Raw genomic sequence first — 22,336 nt, 5'->3', positions numbered from 1 at the left:
CGCAAGGCGAGCTGGTTGGCCGATTCGTTGGCACTTGGGTCCCCGAGGGCCTCCCACGTCTCGAGGCTTCTAGCCAGAGCGCTGGTGTTGAGCGTGTCCACGATGTAGGCTTTGCTCCTCGCGCTTGGTCTGCTGGGTCTGGGGCGTTCGCCAATGGTGCATACTATGGCTTCGTGGTCGCTTCCGGTGTACACGTCTCCTATTCGCCACCTTGCATTGCGCAGCTGCGAAGGGCTCGCGAACGTTAGGTCAATGATTGACCCAGCGCTACCCCTGCAGAAGGTTTCCTGGGAGCCCTCGTTCAGTAGCGCTAGGTCTAGCGATGCTAAAGTTTCTAGCAGGATTCGGCCTCTTGCGTTGGTGACTTGACAGCCCCACTCGTGTGCCCACGCGTTGAAGTCCCCGGCGATTAGGACTGCCCCGCGGTTTTTTGCGTCTTCAGCTAGTTCCTCAATGATTCGGGCGAAGGACTCGAGGGGTAGACTGGGCGCTAGGGAGCAGCTGTATACCCATAGGTTGCCAGCTCTCGCGCGCACAAATCCGTCTCCTGCCAGCACATTGCTGAGTTTGCAGGGATCGCCTCCACATGCCCACAGGGATGCCTTCCCTGTTCTGTCGGTCGCCCAGGATTCGTTGTCACCTGATTTGTACGGCTCGCTGAGTATGGCCAGGTCCGATTTGAGTTCTCTCACCGTCTGCAGGAGCAGGTCCTGTGCGGCCCTACAGTGATTCAGATTGAGCTGGATCACTTCCATCCTCTTGTTCCGGCTACCTCTCCTAGCTTCGAGAAGGGACACTGCCGGCTTCCCGATTGGTGGCCTCTGTCCTCTCGGCCTCTCCCGGCGCAGACGAAGCAGGTTGCCTTGTTTGGACAGTCTGCTATCTTGTGCCCATTGACGCCGCAGCGAATGCAGCACCCAGTTCGGTCAACCGCACTATGGCAGTTTGGCGCAATGTGCCCAATCTCCAAGCACTTGTAGCACCTAGGCTGCGAGTCCTTCTCCTTGATCTTACATACCGTCCATCCCACCTTGACCTTGCCCTTGCCGAGGACCACCTGAGCATCCTTGCTCGGCAGTCCAATTACGGCAGTCTGGGTATCCCGGTATGATGGGCGTAGGCTTCTCACATTCACCGAGTCGGCTTTGATGGCAAATTGTTCCGCTAAGGCCTTGACAAGGTCCTCCGCGGTTACTAGCGGGTCCAGGTCGCTGATCGCTAGGACTCACGTCCTCGTGTCTTCGGAAAGGGCTCGTACCTCCGCTACTCCATCCAGTACCGATTCGAGGCTCTCCTTAATCCTTGTTGCGCTTTCTTTATCGCCTCTGTTCAGCTCAAGGAGCAGGTTACCATTTGCGGTACGGCGGACCTTGTTGACGCTCGTACTCAGGTCCTGAAGCTGACCGTCTTCTCTCCGGGTAACCAGGGCCAGCACCTCGCTGTAGGTTTTTCCTTTCGCCTCGACGACCACGGCGTCCGGGCGGTGAGGTTTCCTAGCCGGCTTCTTGGCTGCCCTCGTCTTCTTGGCCACCTCCCTCCATCCGCTGACCGGAATCACGGGGCTCTTAGTCTGGCTCATAACGCTGGGCGTCGCCACGTCTTCTTGTGGCGGCAACGGGGCTTTCTTCTGCGGCCTCCTGGTTGCGTTGGCGCCTTTTGGCTGCCTTGGTCGCGTGGGGGGAGGGGGGGGACCCGGATCCACCAGTGGCTGGCTTAGCCTACGCCACGGCTCCGTTTGCGCCGCGGCATCCTTCTTCCAAACTGTCGTTGTCTGCTGCTCTTTGTCCATGCTCATGCTCTTGGTGCTCTGTGAGCATTTTGAGCACAGGACTGCGGCGTCGAGTCCTTCCTGCCTGGCGCTTCTGCCCGCTGCTGATGCTTGGCTTGCTTCATTAATGCTCGTGTGAAGCTCCTTCATTCGCACGAACATGTTTCTCGTCGCCATGTTGATGTGGCGCGGATTCTTATCCATCATTCTGCTATGGACTTCATCCAAGATATTTCCCAGCTCTTGGAGGTTTTCGAGGCAGGTTGCCTCCTGGCAGGCCTTACTTCTCTTAGGCGGCGTTTTCCTTTGCAAACTCTCTGGGCTGGCTGGGTCCCGTACCCTCTTAGGGGTCTCCCGGGCGTCCGGGTCCATGCTCTGTAACTCTGCTCCTGGAGCTGACGCAGCTGCTGGCGATCGGGCGAGCTTGCTGATCTTCATGAAAGCCAGGTTTTCGTCCTCTTCCATTCCTTTGATCGATGTTCCAGTTAATTCTGGGTCGATTTTAATTTAAAATTTCAAATTTCGTTTGGCGCGTAACTCTGCTCCGGCACTCCGGCAGCCCTGTTCCGAGTTGCCACCCTGCGCGATCACCTGACTGGCAGCTCAGTGATCAGCTGCTGAGTGGGAGGCTCCCGGCGAGAACCGTAAACAGAAAAGAAAGAAAAATTTGAGTGAGAAAATTGTTTTGCTTCAACTCCACCAACAATGTGTATAGCGGAAGGCGCCATACAAGAGTTCACCCCTCTCCCCCTCCTAGATACATACACATGTACGCGAGTGTGCGTAGTCATTAATATGTCTGCTATTCCAAACAAGTCCCTCACTCTCGCTCCCTCATAACGACACCTTGGGCATCCCCATACCCGTGCTCCGTGCCACGTGCCCCGTGCCACAAACGTTTTGCCCGGCCACTTTATCAAATTAATTACTTTTCCAGCAGCGGCAGCAGCAGCAGTAGGAAAGAATCGAGTGGCCAGTTGCAGGGCGAGAGGTCAACAGCACAACACCAGCCAAGTGGTCTGAAAAGTTGTTGTACATTTGCCAGATTTTTATGGCCCCAAACACGAAATCAGACTGCGGAAAACGCTGAAGGGATTAGCCAGGGTGCGGCAATTGTTGGGCTGGGAAATCTCAGATTTGTATGGTTTCAAGTTCTTTTCAGATATGATTGTGGCGATCTTTGATCGTCCTGATACTATTTTATGCATATGTATGTATCCCGCCACTAGATTTCATGACACTTTTACACGTTGGAAAAGCTGTTGACGTCAACGAATAAATTCTTTGGAATACTGCTTAAAAATAGAACATGCAGAAAAAGTCGGCTCCCAAGAAAAATCAATAAAAACGAGACGAGAATCCAGTAACTCCGTGCCCCATGCCCCACGCTCTAGGAGCACCTATTGTCACGCTAAATAATTAAGTAATTTTTGTGCCTATTTGTTTTGCCCTTTTTGGAATACGAGTACACGTACATATGACAACAGTTTTGGCTGTCTTTGAACAGAAAAGTGAAGCTCCTCCAACAGAAGTTTAGAACTCGGTTTGTGCTTGCGAATCCATTTTCCATTTATACAAGAGTGAAGCAATGCCGGTGTTTAGAAATGAATAGATAGTGATGATAGTGGCAGTTATCGATACGGCATGATCACTTACGAAGCGTTTGTGATTTTTTAGTTCATTTTATAAAACGCACTAAAAAATCACAGGAACCGGCACAACCGATAACACTTGACGATTACTTATTTCGTCGTTCGTCGTGTTTTTTCGTGCCGATTCGAGACGTGACACGAAGTATTCCTCTAATTCCAAGCTTATACTTTTATCGGCCAAAAAGCTGTCCCTTAAAATATGCCAGCAATAAGTGCGAGTGAAAGGCACATAGTATAGTGAGTGTGAATGAAACGGCTTAGAGTAACAGGTCCGTGGGGCTTAAGATGTCCTGTTATAATGCGAAAAGGTGAAGAAAGTGACTTATGTATATCGTCATGCTTTAGCCCAACACAAGATGCAGACCATTCCATTCGAAGTTGGTTATTTTATTAATTATCCTCTAATGCCCTCACTTTTCTATCGTTCTTCCAAGTCTTAAAAGAGCCTCAACCCAACTCCTGACGAAAACACCTGGCGGATGCGTTCATCTGATCTTTGCTGTGGCGGCAGCATAGAAGGGGCGTGGGGGCGTGGTTGCGGTGCGTGTCTAATGCCAGTCACTTGAAAGATCGTCGAGCCAAATTAATTGAAAATGTAAATGGTTGAGGTTAGTGTGTGGCAGGATGAGGAATGAAGGGATGATGTTGGCAGTGAAAAAAAGTATAGTTTTCGGAAGCATGTGGCACAGAAGAGTGGCAGATGAAGGGATGAGATACTCATACAGCGGAGAGGAGAAGGGCGGCCTGCTCTGGATAAGTTAATTCCCTTTCAGTGGTTGAGGTGGTTGATTGAGTGGTTGTTGATTATTCTAATGGAAGTTTATTGCGGCTTTAGTCCCATGATTCACATAATTAACTTGAACGATTTCCCCTGCTTTTTTGCTCGGTTCAAAACTGGTTCTTTCTGCTCTTAACAGTCCGTTTCTTGGTTGGCACAAAATGAATGCGAAAATTTCCAAAAGGAAATTCCCAAAGTTGAATTTTCATGCAGGTGATTTTCTGATCCTGTGGGAGGGGGAGACGGCACACCTCGATAATTTTGCCAAATTTGCAGGTTTGCTCTGCCAGTCGGTTCTTTCGACCAAATTTTGTTTATTTTGCATTCTGTTTTGTCGTCTGTTTGCCAAAATGTCTGTGTGTGCATGTCGGTGTGTGTGTGCGTGTGTGTGTGATGAGCAAATAAAATTAACGAATGTTGATCCTTGTGCCGACAAAAGTTTGGGCAAAATCCAGCAGCAAAATTTCAAAGAGGAAAACTGATTTTCCCATTTTCCGAAATTTACACGAATCCGAAAAATGTTTCACAAAGGTATTCCTGTGCCTTCTACTGAAGTCTCAGAGCAAGCATAGGTCTAGCTTTGGCATTTTCGATGAGGCTTCTGTTGAATATTTCGCTTAATTACTGGTGGGTGGACGGACGCCCATGCTTCCAACATGTCTCATTGCTCCGAGATTTATTCTTTTGCAATCGGTCTTTCCATCCGAAATGCAAAACACAATAAAAATATACAGCGTGCGGGGATGCAGTTGTGTAATTGAACCTCGGTCCCGAGTATGCAAAAACAAAATACGCGCAATATTGTAGGTCCCCCCCAAAAAATCTGATAAAATTAGAGAAAGTTTTATATCTCATTTGGAATACTGTGGATAGGCCGCTTGATAAAACTATCATTAATCGAATTTCGGCAATTAAATGGGCCTTTCTTGGTGCTTTTTGTGTAGCATTCATTCACTGATTTCTTGTTTTTATCAGCTTAGCACAGCATAGATGCACTCAGAGAAGAGCCAGAGACAGAGAGAGAGAGAGAAAGGGAAAGGGAGGTGGAAGAATTCTTCTCATTGCTATTTCGATGTAGCATCCGACATTGTCATCGCTCTTTTGTTTGTTGTAGTTGCCATGCAGCTGTTTTATCTATCAGATGCCAGCCGTGTGACTCATTCGAAGACTCTGCTGCGTCGTCTTGCTGCTTTCCGCATTCTTATCGGCCAGCAATGGTGTGGCGATAAGCATCCCATCCGCACTCTGCTCTGATCTCATCTGATCCGATCTGATGGATTATTTCTCCAGATGCTCGTTAGTGGATAAAAGTATGATCATCCAATTATGATTGGGATTGGATCAGATCGCTTAATGATGCCAATTAGCTGCCGCTGCCGCTGACGGTGCCGGTGCACCGGCAATTGCTGCAGAATTATCCACGGCAATTACCGTGCAAATCAAATATTGAACCGGAAACGCCACGCAAAATATTTCTACTAAATCGATGCCGTTTTCTCCACTCTCCAAATGACTTGCGAATGAGTTTTTGTTGCTTCGAGGCTTTCAGGCTCTTGGGGGCCATTAAAGCAAACCACATCTACAACTGCAACTGCCACTGCAACAGATTAAAAATGCAATTGAAAATTAAATTTAATTTAAAAATCCATCAAGACAATTAAGCAAACGAATGCGAATGGAATGGGAATAACGAACTGCGAAATGCCTTTTTATTTTATTTTAATTTTTATTTTTATGCTCTCCCTTCTTCCGCCTCCGCCTCTGCCACCGCCTTGTATTCGTAATTGATGGCAAGACATGAATCTAAGTAATAAAATCACTGTTCAGATTTCCAGAGCAGCGTTCTATATCTGTCGATTGGTGGGCATTCCTGGGCTCTGACTCGGGCGAACTATTTGGGAACTGTATATACATATAATCTGTATATAAGCAAATTACAAGTGTTTCCCCAACACTTTCGGATTGGTTTTGATCTGATACATATTCTTTATTGTATTTCATGTTTAATTTAGTTTGGGAGTAAATTTAATTGCTTCTCTGATAGCCATAAAATTTGTGTAATGCTTTAACAACAACCCCAAGCGAATAGTAGGGTAGTCCGATGCTCCGGCTCTGGCAGAGAGGAAAAGTAGAGGGGGAGGAAGGAAGAGAGGCTGGGCAGGTTTACTTTCCGACAGGCGATCAATTAAAATGTTTTCATAAATTTCACACAGGTGTGTCTGAGTTGCAACTGCCGTCACAGGCTCTGTATCTGTATCTGACTCTGTCTCTGTCTCTGTATGGAGACCCCGAACGAACAAACAAACCAAATCGAGTCGAATCGAATCGATCCATCGCCGCCCAAGCCCCAGTAATTTAAGCGAGCTCCTCTGCTGGAGGACCCTTTTGCAGACCGAATGACAAATGCATATAGTGCAGTTCATTTTGGCCAACAAATGCAGACCAAACACACAGATACACACACACACACATAGAGAATTGGACACGGACACCGATGTTGCAGCAACCGCATTCAAACAGGGGGGGGGCGGAGTGGAAGTGGAGGATTCAGCTATTGTGTCCATCCATCCTTTTTCCCTCCCCGTTTCTCTGTGTTCCCTCGATAGTTGGGGGTTCGCTGGTTGCAGATTGTCTGGCATTGTGTGCAAACTGCAACTGTTTCAAAAGTTCTCACACACCCATCCACCTTTCTCCATTTCCCGCTGGGGCCCTCATGTCCTTGGGGAGGAGAGGTAGAGTAGAGCCCACCGCTTGCCGCGCTGAAAGTTAGCTGATATGCCAGCATCAACAACAAGGACGATGATGATGATGATGACGATGATGGGTCTGTGGATGAGAATGGAAATGGATTTATGGCCTCTCATGTTGTTGTGGAATGTCTGTGAAAGTTATAGCCACTCCGCTGGCATCCTAGCATCCTGGCATCCTGTCGACGATTGCAGTTTGCAGATTGCACTTTCAGGCCAGCCAGGAATGCGTTTGGATTGAGTGTGCTAAGGAGCAGTCGTTCAGTCAGTCAGTGCAGGGAATTCGACACCCAATTAGATCATAATTAAAGGAATGCCAACAACGATGGATTCCTGAGATCAACCTTGGAAGTCCTTTTAAGCCCTTTCTTTTGCTGGGAAAGGTGGGTAGTTTAGGTTTGCTTTAGGGATTTCTCGTTCGATGCTCGCTAGTGAATGGATCACTCCTGATAGTACTCTAATGCATTTCCGTACGATTTTCACTTGTTTTCCGTTCATTACTTTGCCTTTTAGTCCAGCTTCAGGCTCTGGTTTTTGCTGCCTGTCTTTGGCAATTAAAAAACGAATTCGCTCCGCTTTAACGCTTTGCCAAATTAGGTTTTCTTCAGCTCCATTTCCCTCTCTCTCCTTGTCATAATTTTGTTACGGAACACAGAGAGTGCAGTGGAGAAGGAGAGCAGGGCAGGGCACAAATATCAAATGACAGCACACCCAACAGGGTGGCCCTGTGGGGCTCTAACCACTCCCCACCCTGTACGCCTGCCGTACATTCTCTTGGCTTCATTTTGGACTTTCTGGCTTCAGTTGCCAAAAAAAAAAGAATAGTAGGGGAGAAATATGGAAAATGGGAGTGAAGGGCGAAGAGCGAAAAGCGAAACTAAAGCAAAGCGCAGACTAAATCATGTTTTGGGTAGTTGTTAGTGGCCGTCAGTAGGCGTGTGGATTATGTATTGGTTGTTGGATGTTTAAGTAACTTCAATTAAACGAGTAGTTTAGCATAGAAAAGAGGCTTCTTCTGCTTACTCTAGTGGGATGTGGGTTGGTGGTGTGGTCTAGAGTCTAGACTGCAGGAGGATGGTTTTTGTCTGTAAAATAATTAATCAAAATTGTACCTTTTTGTTGGGATTTTTCGCACCTGCTTTCGGAACGGAGACTGGGGGATTTTCGATTATCCTAAGTGCAAGTGTACCCGGGCTGTAGTACAGTTGTGCCTGGTCATCCTTAGTCTGAAGCCTGAAGCCTGAAGTACCAGATACAGTGTTACCAGCTTTGTCGCTCTGTTGCTCCTCGAACACTTAAAAGGGGACCGAACTTCTTTTGGAGTTTTATTTCATTCGGTTTGTTCCGTTTTCTTTTTTTCTTTGCGCTCTCAGGCTTACATATGTCACACACACACACACACACACACACACACACACGTGCAGGATAGTCACATATATCATTGTCAAGTCTATATGCAAGGCATACCCAAACCAACCAAACCATCTAAACACCCACCCACCCCCAGAGGCAGCCGCCCCCTGACTTCCCTCGAAGCACCCAGTAGGATATCATTCCCTTGACAGCGCGTGGGGCGTGCGCCAATCTTTTTGGCTTGTTAAATGCGCATTTCCTGCTTAGAAGAAGAGTCCTTGCTGCCGCTCTTTCACTCTCTTGTGTGTCTCCGGCTTGCCCCAGAAGCCTCAACACCCCTCTAAAGCTGTACAGCTCCTTGTCCCTGCTTCTGCCCCTGCTTCTGCCCCTGCTTCAGCTCCCCTGCTCCTGGTGTGGTTACATGGCCGCCAAGCCGTCGTCCTCGTCCTCGCCAGTTACCTTTAAACTTTTTTTTTATTGATATTTTATGTATTAGTGGGTGTTGGGTGGTGGGTGGTGTGTGGGCGTATGTCTGTTTGCTCTTTTATGAAAGCTGCAGTAATGATTTGTTTTATGAACTTGTTTCCTTCGGTACCGTTCTGTACATCGATCTTTCCTGCCTCCCCCATGGAGCCAATCGAAGCCCATCGACTCCACTTGATGGGGGAATTTGTGCGGCAACACTGAACCCAAAATGTATGCTACGGCAGGGACAGGACACACTCGCAGGGTACAACATGTACCAAACCAAGCGATTGTTGCCCTCTGTGGCTCTGTGTTTCGCACACTAACCGGAGGGCGGCTCGGTTCTTTCACACCTCAGGCCTCGAAGGCGAAATGATTTATGGGAAGCAGTCGAAAACGGCCAGCAACAAGAGCAGTCCAGTGCCAAAGCCAAGGCACTAAACTTCAATTAGGCCCCCGACTAGAGTCCATGACTTTTAATCAGTGTACTTTGCGCCAGCGTTCGCCGGGCCGGGCCGGGATGAAATGAAAATGCGTGCAGCTGCAGAAAACACACACACACACACATACAGACACACAAAACAACAACAATAGCGGCAGCAAAAGAAACATGCATCCTTTGGTAGGGCCGAAGCTCTTGATACCCTCGAACGGCCAAGTAATGCCAGGTAAAGGGGTAATGCCGCAGCGGAAGCAGCAGGCAGGAAGAAGCAACAACTAGAACAAATACTTGTGCAGTGAAAGCCTTTGCGATCAGAAATCTGGTGTTGTCTCTCTGCATGGCATGACATGAACACAAAGTGGGAGCAATGAAAACGCACAGTGGATTACTTCAAATCCAGGGTGTTCGGTGCTTCCATAGTGGCCATTGCAAAGGCGACGCTGCGGCCTCAAGATTTATTTTTGCTGCCTCTGCTGATGCGTGAGAGCGGGAGAGAGAGAGAGAGAGGAGTCGACTGGCACGAGGACGATACCCGAGACGAGGACAGCAGCGAGGACGACAGGTTGGAGAGGGATGGCATTGAAATGCCAGCATAGCGGAGGTCGATCGCTCCTGTCTCTGTCCTCCGTTTATTTTGCATTACGGCTGCGCCGTTCTCGGGCCCATTACAATAACAAATTAATGGCAAATTTGTTGCTTGCCCGAGCCCGTGCCCGGCCGTGCGTGCGTGCGAGCGAAAAGCAGCAGACAGAAAGAGACGCACGTAGTGGACTAGGAAAAAGAAAGATTTATGCTTTGCTGTTGTCATCGTCCCTTCTCTCCCTCTCTATCCCTCTCTTTGCATTTGCCTCTGAGGGAGTGTGTGAGTGTTTGGCAGTCAATGAGGATTCGAAAGCCATCGTGGCGATAATAAGCTTGAAAGCCTCTCTTTCTCTCTCCTTTTCTCTCCTTCTCTCTTTTTCACTCTGTCTGCGAGTGCGTGTGACACATGGAGCTGACAGCCAAAGTGGGGACAGCTTCGAATGGAGTAGGTGTTGGGCGCCTAGGGATGGCGTGGCTGCTGCAGATCTGTCTCTGGCTGCGGCTTTGCCTGCGGATGCCAAGCAATGTGTCAGGTCTTGGCCTGGGCCAAAATGTGTCGTCTGAGTGGCAATGGGATGGCAAATTAGCAGAGTGGCAGAGCGGCTGGGACAGACTCACCGCAAAATTCCATATGAATAACATCCTTAACCGCAACGCAACGCATCGTTTCCTTTCCTTTCTTTCCCATCCCAACAGGTGTCGGCTGGTCAGCATCTGCATCTGAGTGGCGATATGAAGAGCAATGTCTCCGTGGCCGCCCAACAGGGCGTCTTCTTCAGCCAGCAGCAGGCCCAGCAGCAGCAACAGCAGCAGCAGCAGCAGCAGCAGCCTGGCAACGGCGGAAACAATCCCCAAGAACAGCAACAGCAACCGCATGGCGGAAATGCTGGAGCTGGAGTGGGCGTCGGAGTGGGCGTGGGCAATGGCGGACCTAATCCCGGACAGCAGCAGCAGCAACCAAATCAAAATATGAGCAACGCAAACGGTAAGTGTCCCTACCCCTCTCCCTCCCTCCGCAAAAGCTAATCCAAATCGATAATCGATAACCTTCCCCTTGCAGTAACCTCCGATGGCTTCTCGCTCTCCCAAAGCCAAAGCATGAGCTTCAGCCAACAGCAGCAGCAGCAACAACAGGCGGCGGCTGCGGCGGCGGCAGCAGCGGCTGCCCAGCAGCAACAGGCAGCCGCCCAACAACAGCAGCAGCAGCAGGTGCCGCCCAACATGCGGCAGCGTCAGACGCAGGCGCAAGCGGCAGCTGCAGCAGCGGCGGCAGCAGCGGCGCAGGCGCAGGCAGCGGCAAATGCAAACGGACCCAATGTCCCGCTCATGCAGCAGGGACCCCAGGGTCCGGGCGTTGGAGTGGGTGTGGGCGTTGGGGTAGGCGTCGGCAACGGAGGCGGCGGAGGCATGCCCAGCAATGGGACCGCCGGTGGACCCAGCAACGGTGCAATGAATCAGATGGGAGGACCCATGGGCGGCATGCCGGGCATGCAGATGGGCGGACCCATGAACCCCATGCAAATGAACCCGAACGCGGCTGGCCCCAATGCCCAGATGATGATGGGCGGCGGGGGAGGCGGGGTTGGGTCAGGTCCCGGTCACGTTCCAGGCCCTGGGCCTAACCAGGCCAAGTTCCTGCAGCAACAGCTGATGATGCGCGCCCAAGCCATGCAGCAGCAGCACATGTCGGGCGCGCGTCCGCCTCCGCCTGAGTACAATGCCACCAAAGCGCAGCTGATGAAGGCCCAGATGATGCAGCAGACGGTGGGTGGGGGCGGTGTTGGTGTGGGCGGAGTCGGAGGAGTGGGCGTGGGCGGCGGTGGAGGCGGAAACGGCGGCGGGCGCTTCCCCAACAGCGCTGCCCAGGCGGCAGCCATGCGCCGCATGACTCAGCAGCCGATCCCTCCCTCCGGACGGATGATGCGGCCCCAGCACGCGGCCATGTACATGCAGCAGCACGGCGTAGCTGGCGGCGGTCCGCGTGGCGGAATGGGAGGTCCGTACGGCGGCGGCGGGGCGGGCGGACCAATGGGTGGGCCACAGCAGCGTCCACCCAATGTCCAAGTGACTCCCGACGGCATGCCCATGGGATCGCAGCAGGAATGGCGGCACATGATGATGTCCCAGCAACAGTCGCAGATGGGCTTCGGTGGCCCCGCACCCGGGGGCCCCATGCGGCAGGGCCCAGGCGGTTTCAATAGTGGTGAGTGGAATGAAGATGGCATCCGTGTCGCTGCATTTATTAACTTGATTGGTTTCCCCTCCACCTCTCCCTCCCTTAACAGGAAACTTCATGCCCAACGGAGCCCCTAATGCGCCTGGCAATGGACCAAATGGCGGCGGCGCCGGCATGATGTCCGGTCCGAATGTACCGCAAATGCAACTGACTCCAGCCCAGATGCAGCAGCAACTGATGCGCCAGCAACAGCAGCAGCAGCAACAGCACATGGGACCCGGAGCAGGCGGTAATATGCAGATGCAACAGCTACTGCAGCAGCAGCAGTCGGCGGCCGGCGGCAACATGATGGCCAGCCAGATGCAGATGTCCAGCATGCACATGACGCAGACCCAGCAGCAGATCACTGTGCAGCAGCAGCAGCAGTTTGTCCAAAGCACCACCACGACCACGCACCAGCAGCAGCAGCTGCTGCAGATGCAGGGTCAGGGCCAGGGAGGCGGTCCGGGATCGGCCAGCAACAACAACGGAAGTGGCGGTGGCGGTGGCGGCGGCGTCGGTGCCGGTGGGGTGGGAGCGGGTGGTGGCAACGCATCCAACACGATTGCCAGCACCAGCTCGATAAGCCAGACGATCAACTCGGTGGTGGCCAACTCAAATGACTTGTGTCTCGAATTCCTGGACAACCTGCCCGTGGACAGCAATTTCTCCACGCAGGATCTGATCAACTCCCTCGACAACGACAACTTCAATCTGCAGGACTTTAATATGCCGTAGATTCGTTGAAGTAGTCTCCACCATACACCAGCACCACCACACACACCACCAGCACCACTAGCACCACCACATTGTTGCCTCAGTTTTGTTCACAATTTTTGTTTTGTTGCCTATTGTTGTTATTGGTCTTGGCCAACCCCATCCCGAAACGAAACGAACCCGACCCAGGCCCCTGCCCCTGCCCATTCCCATGCCCCGTCCCTGCCAATGAAGTTACTTTGTTATACCCGATACTCAAAATGAGTATTGGGGTATATTAGATTTGTGGTGAAAGTGGATGTGTGTAACGTCCAGAAGGAATCGTTTCCGACCCCATAAAGTATATATATTCTTGATCAGCATCAATAGCCGAGTCGATTGAGCCATGTCTGTCTGTCCGTCTGTCCGTCCCCTTCAGCGCCTAGTGCTCAAAGACTATAAGAGTTAGAGCAACGATGTTTTGGATCCAGACTTCTGTGATATGTCACTGCTACAAAAATATTTCAAAACTTCGCCCCGCCCACTTCCGCCCCCACAAAGGACGAAAATCTGTGTCATCCACAATTTTAAAGATATTAGAAAACCAAAAACGTAGAATTGTAGAGAATGACCATATCTTTAAGACTGCGGAATCTGAATTGGATCGTATTATTATTATAGCCAGCATCAAGAAAACAATTTCATTTTTTTCTCGCCCTGTCTCTCTCTAACACACACGTAGCATAGGCGGCTTTGCTTAGAGTAAAACATTAGCGCCTAGATCTCAGAGACTATAAAAGCTAGAGCAACCAAATTTGGTATCCACACTCCTAAGATATCGGACCGAGACGAGTTTGTTTCGAAATTTCGCCACACCCCCTTCCGCCCCCGCAAAGGATGAAAATCTGGGGATATTCACAAATCTCAGAGACTATTAACGCTAGAGTAACCAAATTTGGTATCCGCACTCCCGTTAGATTTCACTATAAAACGTATATCTCTTAATTTCGCCCCACCCCCTTCCGCCCCCCCAAAAGACGAAAATCTGTGGCATCCACAATTTTGAAGATACGAGAAAACTAAAAACGCAGAATCATAGATAATGATCATATCTATCAGGTTGCTGAATCTGGATCAGATCAGATCATTTTTATAGCCAAAGGGAACAAATCAATTTGCACTGGCTACGCAGCGCCCGACGTCACGCTCAGACTGATTTTCTGTCTCTCTCGCACGCACTCTTTGTCGTGTCGTTCAATATTAGCTGCGTCTGCCGGAGGAGAGCCATACTGACTTAGTATCGGGTATAAATGTAGAGTTGCGGTCTCCGCAGCAACTCACAACGTTCCCCCTCGTTTTATTTAGTTTTTATAAAACAAAAAATCGACAAACAAGCAAAAGACTACAAAAAAAAACGAGGGGGAACGTTGTGAGCAAAACGTTGTCGGCAAAACCGACCATGAAACCTGTGTGTTAGAAAGAGACAGAGCGAGAAAGAATGAAATTGTTTTCTTGATTCTGGCTATAATAATTATACGATTTGGTTCAGATTTTGCTTTCAAGAAGATATAGTCATCTTCTACGATTCTGCGTTTTTAGTTTTCTTGTATCGTCGAAATTGTGGATGCCACAGATTTTCGTCCTTTGTGGGGGCGGAAGTGGGCGGGGCAAAGTTTTGAAATATTCTTGTAGCAGTGACATATCACAGAAGTCTGGATTCAAAACATCGTTGCTCTCGCTCTTATAGTCTTTGAGCACTAGGCGCTGAAGGACAGACGGACGGACGGACGGACGGACGGACGGACGGACGGACAGACGGACAGACGGACAGACAGACATGGCCCAATCGACTCGGCTGTTGATGCTGATCAAGAATATATATACTTTATGGGGTCGGAAACGATTCCTTCTGGACGTTACACACATCCACTCTTACCACAAATCTAATATACCCCAATACTCATTTTGAGTATCGGGTATAAAAATTAATCAGATCATTTTTATAGCCAAAGGTAACAAATCAATTTGCACTGGCTACGCAGCGCCCGACGTCACGCTCAGACTGATTTTCTGTCTCTCTCGCACGCACTCTTTGTCGTGTCGTTCAATATTAGCGGCGTCTGCCGGAGGAGAGTCATACTGACTAAGTATCGGGTATAACTGTAGAGTTGCGGTGTCCGCAGCAACTCACAACGTTCCCCCTCGTTTTATTTAGTTTTTATAAAACAAAAAATCAACAAACAAGCAAAAGACTACAAAAAAAAAAAATTAAGAAAAAAAATGGGGGGAAAACGAAATCGAGAATCAATCGGAAGAATGAGCAAAAATATTGGTGATATTTTAAATGCTTAAACAAAAATTGAAAAATAAAAGAGAAATTACGAATCAAATAAGAAATCAACAAAAAGCAACAAAAAGCAAAAACACAGACACAAAGGAGGAACCGTAGGAGCGAGAGGAGAGGGGAGAACTTTTAAAAACAAAACAAAATCCATTCGTGAATGAGAAACAGTTATTATTATTATAATTATAATTATTATTGTACATTGATTTTTGAATTGAATTCATTTTTAAATGGAATTTTTAAAAGCGGAGCAACAGTGCGACAAAAGCGCAAACAAAACATATTTAACAAATATACACTATATACGGAAATATTATATATACATACAACTATGCGTAGTTTTTGGTAGTGAAACGTAATTTTTAGTAGTTTGTTAAATAAATTGATATAAAAACACAAACACACACATAATATTCAAACATACATACATACACATCCGCATATACGCGTATACAAGCGACTCGATATATATATATATATATACATTTGACTATTGTAAAAGCAGCGCTAACGATTCGATTTACGAGTATAGTGTATGTGTAATTAGTGCTAAGGAGCCACAAAATGTTTTGAGAAATAAAGGAGAGATCGAAATTTATATTTAATGCATGCGCCTGGCCTCATTACCAAGTGATGCCATGCCACGCCCACACAGAAAACGATAGAGAGTATTAGGAGAAACGGGACACTATTCAGCAGAAAATAAGCTAAAGAAAACGCCTGAGATTCCAGCAATGAAATTATTGTACGACAACTAATTAGAGCAATTCCATAAGTCCATAAGTTAGACGCTCCGTTGAGGCCATAGAAATTTTGAACCAGGCACTCGGATGCCACTTCCACAGATCTTCTACTTACAATATATAGTGTTTATAATTATGTTTGTTTATAATTATTATACGAAAACCGCAAATTATATATAAACTATTATTAAATACAAATTATATATTATATATATACACGCATATTATTACTATATACAATATGGCATATTATTATTACATATGTATATATTTCAACGCGAAAGCAAACTAGCGAGCTAGACCGTACGGTGATCTGATCGTTGAGATGCCACCTCGCTTCGCAGATCCATTGATCAGTTGCCCTGCGAAGCTTGGGCCAGAAAGAAACGAGAAAATCATAACTTAATATCAATTAACGAGAAGGCAAACCAAAACTTTAATTATTTAAAATACGAAAACAGCGAGATATTTTCTGTTAGCCTACGTCTCTGAATTCGAAGAAAGTCTAATTCTGCTTGAGAGAGCGTTTTGGATTAGTTTTTGTTTGGTCAAAATTGATTGGTGCACGGGTCTTCTGATTGCCGTTTGTTGTCCTCCGAGAAACAAAGGAAAATGTTGGGAATATTAAAGAAAACAGAACGAAGGTAACAAAATAAAATAGAAAAATATTTCTTTTGTAAATAAATTTTAACTTGTTTTTATACCAATCTATGCTGAGAGAGTGAAATGTCATTCCATTAAAGAAGCAGGCGCAACTCAGACGAACGCCCTCCAGGATGAGGAGAAGCCTCAGGAGGGAGTATAGGTTGAGCCTCCCAACCTGCGAATGGGAACCTCCCTAGGAAGGTTTTTTTTTACAGTTGAGCACATAAGGGCTCCCCGGTGGCAGAACAACCGAAGACATTTGTTACACTTGGCTTGTTTCCCAGAGGGCAACGCCGGCTAGCTGTCGACCCCAGGGCTGGGTAGTTCTCCTTGCCCGCCAAATGTAGACAAAACGAGGGGGAACGTTGTGAGTTGCTGCGGACACCGCAACTCTACGGTTATACCCGATACTAAGTCAGTATGGCTCTCCTCCGCCAGACGCCGCTAATATTAAACGACACGACAAAGAGTGCGTGCGAGAGAGACAGAAAATCAGTCTGAGCGTGACGTCGGGCGCTGCGTAGCCACTGCAAATTGATTTGTTCCTATTGGCTATAAAAATGATCTGATCTGATCCAGATTCAGCAATCTGATAGATATGGTCATTATCTATGATTCTGCGTTTTTAGTTTTCTCGAATGTATAATGTTATGGCAACGGGCTGGTTAAATCTTGTTGGCAATGCAGCCTCAGCAGGAAAGGGAATCGGGGTTAGTGCACTATACTGCGCTCTGGGCTCAGCTCGCCGGATGGGGTCGGGGTCTTTCCTATCCCTATACTTCCTTGTTCTCGCCATATTATAAAAATTTAAGTGCACTGACACAGAATCTACTTTGATCAAAACAAAAAAAAAACAAATGTAATCAATCCCCGGTCGGCATAGATGGCAAGAAGGAATCCGGTAGTCGCATATTTAATTTAGTGATCCTAGGTGTAGGAGATCACTAGTTCCTCTATACCCTCCCTACCTTCGCCAATGCGTGGAACGATGTTGGCATGGCCCCTAACGTAACTACCGCTGCATTATTACACTCGATGCATCATTGGCATTATGTACTTAGACAGAATGGTTGTTATTTATTCCAAATTCATGTCAATTCAAAATAGTTATATTAATCAAGATTCAAAAGATTCATATATAACAAAAGGTTCATTAACTTAAGAATATAAAATACAATTCATAGCAAAACAGCCTTTTTACTCATCATTTCCATTCAATACGAAACTAATGATCATTACCAAATTCAAACACTTTCCTTGACGAGCTCGTTGGGCCCAATGAACTGCTTCGGTAGCTGTGGAACAATATTAATTATATAAAAATAGTAAAGAATTAAAGAATGATATTTTGGCCGACATTGACAGAGTGAACCAAGGCTTAACATTGAGTTGATTAGGAAAGGACTTAAGACATATGATAAAGAAATTAATTCTATAGGAAAGATATTCCTTAATATAACTGTATATGTTTATATGATTTTACATTTAAAGTCAAATTTAATTTCAGTGCAAACACAAGAATGCAAGCAAAAGAAAAGAACAAGACAAAGCAAAGAGAATGTCGATGATCAATTAATGCACGTTTATATGTGTGTGCATACGCACGCATATGTCCGAATTCTCTTCGAACGAAAGCTCGCTTTTGGCGTGTGAGCTATCACGCTCTCCCTTTCATTACGCTGCACCGCTGCTATACCCTGCTATTTCGCGGGTATGTTCGTACTCACGAACCGATGATCACATGTTGTCCACGACACAGGTCACCCTAAATTCCGATTCCTGATCTTGTATTCACATCTTCTGCACAATTGACATAAATTTCCACTTTAATTCCTAGGCGTTGTCGATTCCGCAACAAGGATGTTGAGTTGCATCTCGCAAGATACGCTTAGAGGGCATTCAAAGGTCGATACAGATCGTCCGTACAACGGAAACGCTGGTAATTCGAAGCGGCCCAAAATGAGACACTGGAGGTTGCTTGGGGGGTTTAAGCGTGAGAGCGCCAAAGCACGGTAGACCTCCAGTGGCCAAGAGATTCTGTAATAGATTCGGAATTCAGTGAATGTACCAAACCTGCTTTCCTCTATAATCACCTTCTTTTTCTCTACGTAGCACTTTGCACTTTCACCACACAATATAGCTTGATCTTGCTTTTTTTTAGTCGATTCTCCGCCGACTTGCAGTTATGTAATTTGGTATGTATTATGTAATACAGGGTCACGTGAACTTCCACTAGAGTTTGGCACTATTGGCACAGGCACAACCGAAGTGTTTTGGGAGAAAAATGGAATTGATCCGCGTGTTCACCGTCGCTGTCGGCTTAAGCGGCATAGACGAGCTTTAACGGGACCCTTCCATGGAATTCGGTCTCGAGAGACGAAAAAGAACATTCGGGCAATTAAAGCTCCATATTCGAAGTAGCTGTTTTTAAAGCCTTGGTGTTCGAACTAATCAAGTTGGCGCGTGATTTGAATCTGCTTTATATCTGGGAAATTATTAGGGAATTTAATCTGGGTTTGCTTCACTGGCCACTACACCCTCCACCACCAGATTATGTCCCGGAGTGATCGACAGGGATCGTAATCGAAAAGAAAAGAAGGACAGTGAATTAGCGGGTTTGAATATCCTTTACGTGGTATACTCCCATTTTCTTTCCTTTCTCGTTCGATAATTCGTAATAAACAGGACTTAGCTTTTTCGTTACTGTTGCTGTCACAAACACCTGCGCTAATTTATGGCTGAATTGTTTAGACGCGTTGCTTTGGGAGAAATTGCGAACGTAAACCTGATCTCCGACGTTGAATTGTATGTTTCTACTCCTCAAATTGTATACCCTCGCGTTGGTTGCATGAGCCTTTGCATTGTTGACCTTTGCTGCATACCTTGCCAACTGCAGAGCATCGGGGTAATTAACTCTAGAATCATCTGATAGCAAGTTAAGTTTCCTGAGCAATTCGTAATCCTTGCCATTCAAAATCATGTTTTGCCCAAACGTAAGGAAGTAAGGAGAATTTCCGGTGGTTGTATGTAGACTGGATCGAATAGCACCGTTAATCTCATTCAGTCGTTGATCCCAGGTAGTGTGATCTTTCCCACGTACGCACGGATCGCCGCCAAACCGATCGGTTTAAGCGCTCGCTTGCATTCGCTTGAGGCGAATAAAAAGCGGTACAAATATGTTTAATTGAAAATCGAGTTAGAAAAGCCTCAAAGAATCCTGATCGAAATTGAGAACCATTGTCCGTTAAGATGGATTCCGGCACTCCAAACGTAAAGAAAATGGAATTTTCTAAGTACTCGCAAATCTTTCCGGAAGTGAATCGTTTCAATGGACAGAGGAAATGGAATTTTGTACAATGATCCACGTTTATTAATAATCCGATATTCCCTGCCTTTGAACGAGGGTATGGACCTAACAGATCCATGTAGAGTCGTTGAAACGGTCTCTCTGATTGCATTGGCTTTCCCAATGGTGGTCGTAATACTATATTGGGACTTTTGGTCTGTTTACAAATGACACAATTATTCACATACTCTCGGATTTGAACCAACATCTTGGGCTAGAACAGGTATCTCTTAAGTTTTTCAACGGTTTTACCCATCCCGCCATGTGATGCGCTAGGAGAATCATGGGCTTGTTTGATAACACTACTGACTAGGCCAGAGGGTACCCATAATTTCCACGACTGGTGGTCAGATTCAGAATCTCCAATCGAAGCTTCGGTGCGTTTGTATACATAGCCATCTGTTATTTTTAAATCTGGAAGTTTCTCTTGGTTCTGCTGAATGCGTTCAATTAAATCAAGATATTCCAACGAAGTGAAATGCTCGGACTCTAAATCGATGATCGGCCCTAGATCTATAAAGTCATCTACTGACGATTCATTTTGCCTTGACAGAGTGTCAGTAGTTATTATATAGGCACTTTGCTATGGGACAGTGTTAGGTACACAAAGGAGGAATATAAATTATAGAGAAAGTAGATAGGTTCAAGGGCATCGAAACCGTTTTTCAGGAAACACTTAAAAAATACCTCTAAACTATCACATTAGATTCATTGCAAAGGGATGACCTACCTGTTTGAGGGTTGTTTGAATCGCAACACGGGACCAATCGTAAAAACAGGTTCATTGACAGTAAGAGTGAGGAGAGAGAATATAAATGAGTGAAGGATCGATTTGAGAGGATTTTACATGGTTGAGAAGGAGGATTGAGATCGAAGTTAGTTCACATTATCACCGATAGGTGGCGCCACCAAGTAGTAATGATAAGGGACGCTCGCAGCAACATGTGCTTAAGCATGTGCAGCTTGGCAACATGTTGAATGTTAGTGTGCATCATATTCCTATGTTATTACGTGATCATGTTAAATAAATACTTATAAGATATTTTATTAACATTGAATTGGGAAACAATTTCTGCTATGTTATTAACTGGTCAAGCTAAATAAATACTTATAGGATATTTTATAAACATTGAATTGGGAAAACAAATGTGTGTAGTTTCTGAAATTTACATCCTATAGAAAACATAGGTTGGAAAACTAGGTTTCTAGATGTCCGTATAGAGGGTTGAATGGTAAGAGAACACAAATTAATGGAGATATATATAGGAGCACACAAAGAATAAAATTATAATATGAAGACATAAAAATTAATTAAAGCTACTTATAGTAAATATACGGCCGTCCCTTATCATTACTACTTGGTGGCGCCACCTATCGGTGATAATGTGAACTAACTTCGATCTCAATCCTCCTTCTCAACCATGTAAAATCCTCTCAAATCGATCCTTCACTCATTTATATTCTCTCTCCTCCCTCTTACTGTCAATGAACCTGTTTTTACGATTGGTCCCGTGTTGCGATTCAAACAACCCTCAAACAGGTAGGTCATCCCTTTGCAATGAATCTAATGTGATAGTTTAGAGGTATTTTTTAAGTGTTTCCTGAAAAACGGTTTCGATGCCCTTGAACCTTTCTACTTTCTCTATAATTTATATTCCTCCTTTGTGTACCTAACACTGTCCCATAGCAAAGTGCCTATATAATAACTACTCACAGCTAACAGCTAGTACATAAACTAGTAATCTTTCAACAACGATGGATGACCTCGAAATCATTTTTATCGATTCCCAACCGGAATCAACCATAAATCTGGACTCTCAGCCGAGCTCCGTAGACCTGTCCTTGATTTTTGGGATTAAGACCCAAACCTATCTCGAGAGCAACTTGACCTGGTTAAGTGACATTAAATGGGATGATGACGACGATGACCCAAGGAATGCAACGCCTAATAATGATAATCCATCATACATTTTCCCGGATGATGACAACATTTTCGATTTAGTAGATAATCAGGATGATGATAAAAGATCTCAACTCCAGGAACTACTTCGGGATGAAGATGATGATGACTTAATTGCTGCGGTAAAATTAGCTGAGGCGAAATTTTAATAATACGAATACATATGATTTTAGAAAAAATATCTAGAGTTTTATCATTTAATCAGTCCTGTTGGCTGAAACCTTATATTGACCTCAATACATCTCTTAGAAAATTAGCTAGCAATGACTTTGAGATAAACTTTTACAAATTAATGGTTAATGCCGTTTACGGTAAAACAATGGAGAATGTAGAAAAACGTCGTGAGGTTGCATTAGTTAAGCATTATGATTCAAGACAAAACTCAGCAGGGTTTAGACAACGCATAGCAAGACATAATTTCCACAGTGTTGAAATCTTTGGAGATAATTTGGCTGCCATTGAATCAACTAAGTCCCGAATTTTTTATGATAAGCCCATATACATTGGAGTTAGTGTACTAGAACTTTCAAAATGGTTAATGTATGACTATTTCTATAATTTTCATTCTGTAAAATGTCCATCATCAAAAATACTCTATAT

At 46.1% G+C, this 22,336-nt stretch overlaps 1 protein-coding gene across 8 annotated transcripts in view; it reads left to right on the top strand.

The window, feature by feature from the left end:
* LOC117185936 (neurogenic protein mastermind-like) overlaps positions 1-13,030 on the top strand; it is a 170,321-nt gene extending 157,291 nt beyond the window's left edge. For 6 of the 8 annotated variants that reach the window (XM_033398859.1, XM_033398858.1, XM_033398862.1 and 3 more), the window contains 3 exons: positions 10,484-10,772; positions 10,848-10,912; positions 12,213-13,029. In XM_033398859.1, coding sequence (XP_033254750.1) covers positions 10,484-10,772; positions 10,848-10,912; positions 12,213-12,740 — 882 coding nt within the window. In that variant the 3' untranslated portion in view covers positions 12,741-13,029. Of the gene's footprint in view, positions 1-10,483; positions 10,773-10,847; positions 10,925-10,984; positions 11,991-12,072 lie in introns of all 8 variants that reach the window. The other 2 variants (XM_033398865.1, XM_033398864.1) reach the window with 2 other exon arrangements.
* Positions 13,031-22,336: the final 9,306 nt, after the last annotated feature.

Source organism: Drosophila miranda, assembly GCF_003369915.1.
Source record: "Drosophila miranda strain MSH22 chromosome Y unlocalized genomic scaffold, D.miranda_PacBio2.1 Contig_Y2_pilon, whole genome shotgun sequence".
NCBI classification, from domain to species: domain Eukaryota; kingdom Metazoa; phylum Arthropoda; class Insecta; order Diptera; family Drosophilidae; genus Drosophila; species Drosophila miranda.
Note: the sequence above shows the minus strand (reverse complement) of the source record. Positions and strands in the feature narration are given on the sequence as shown.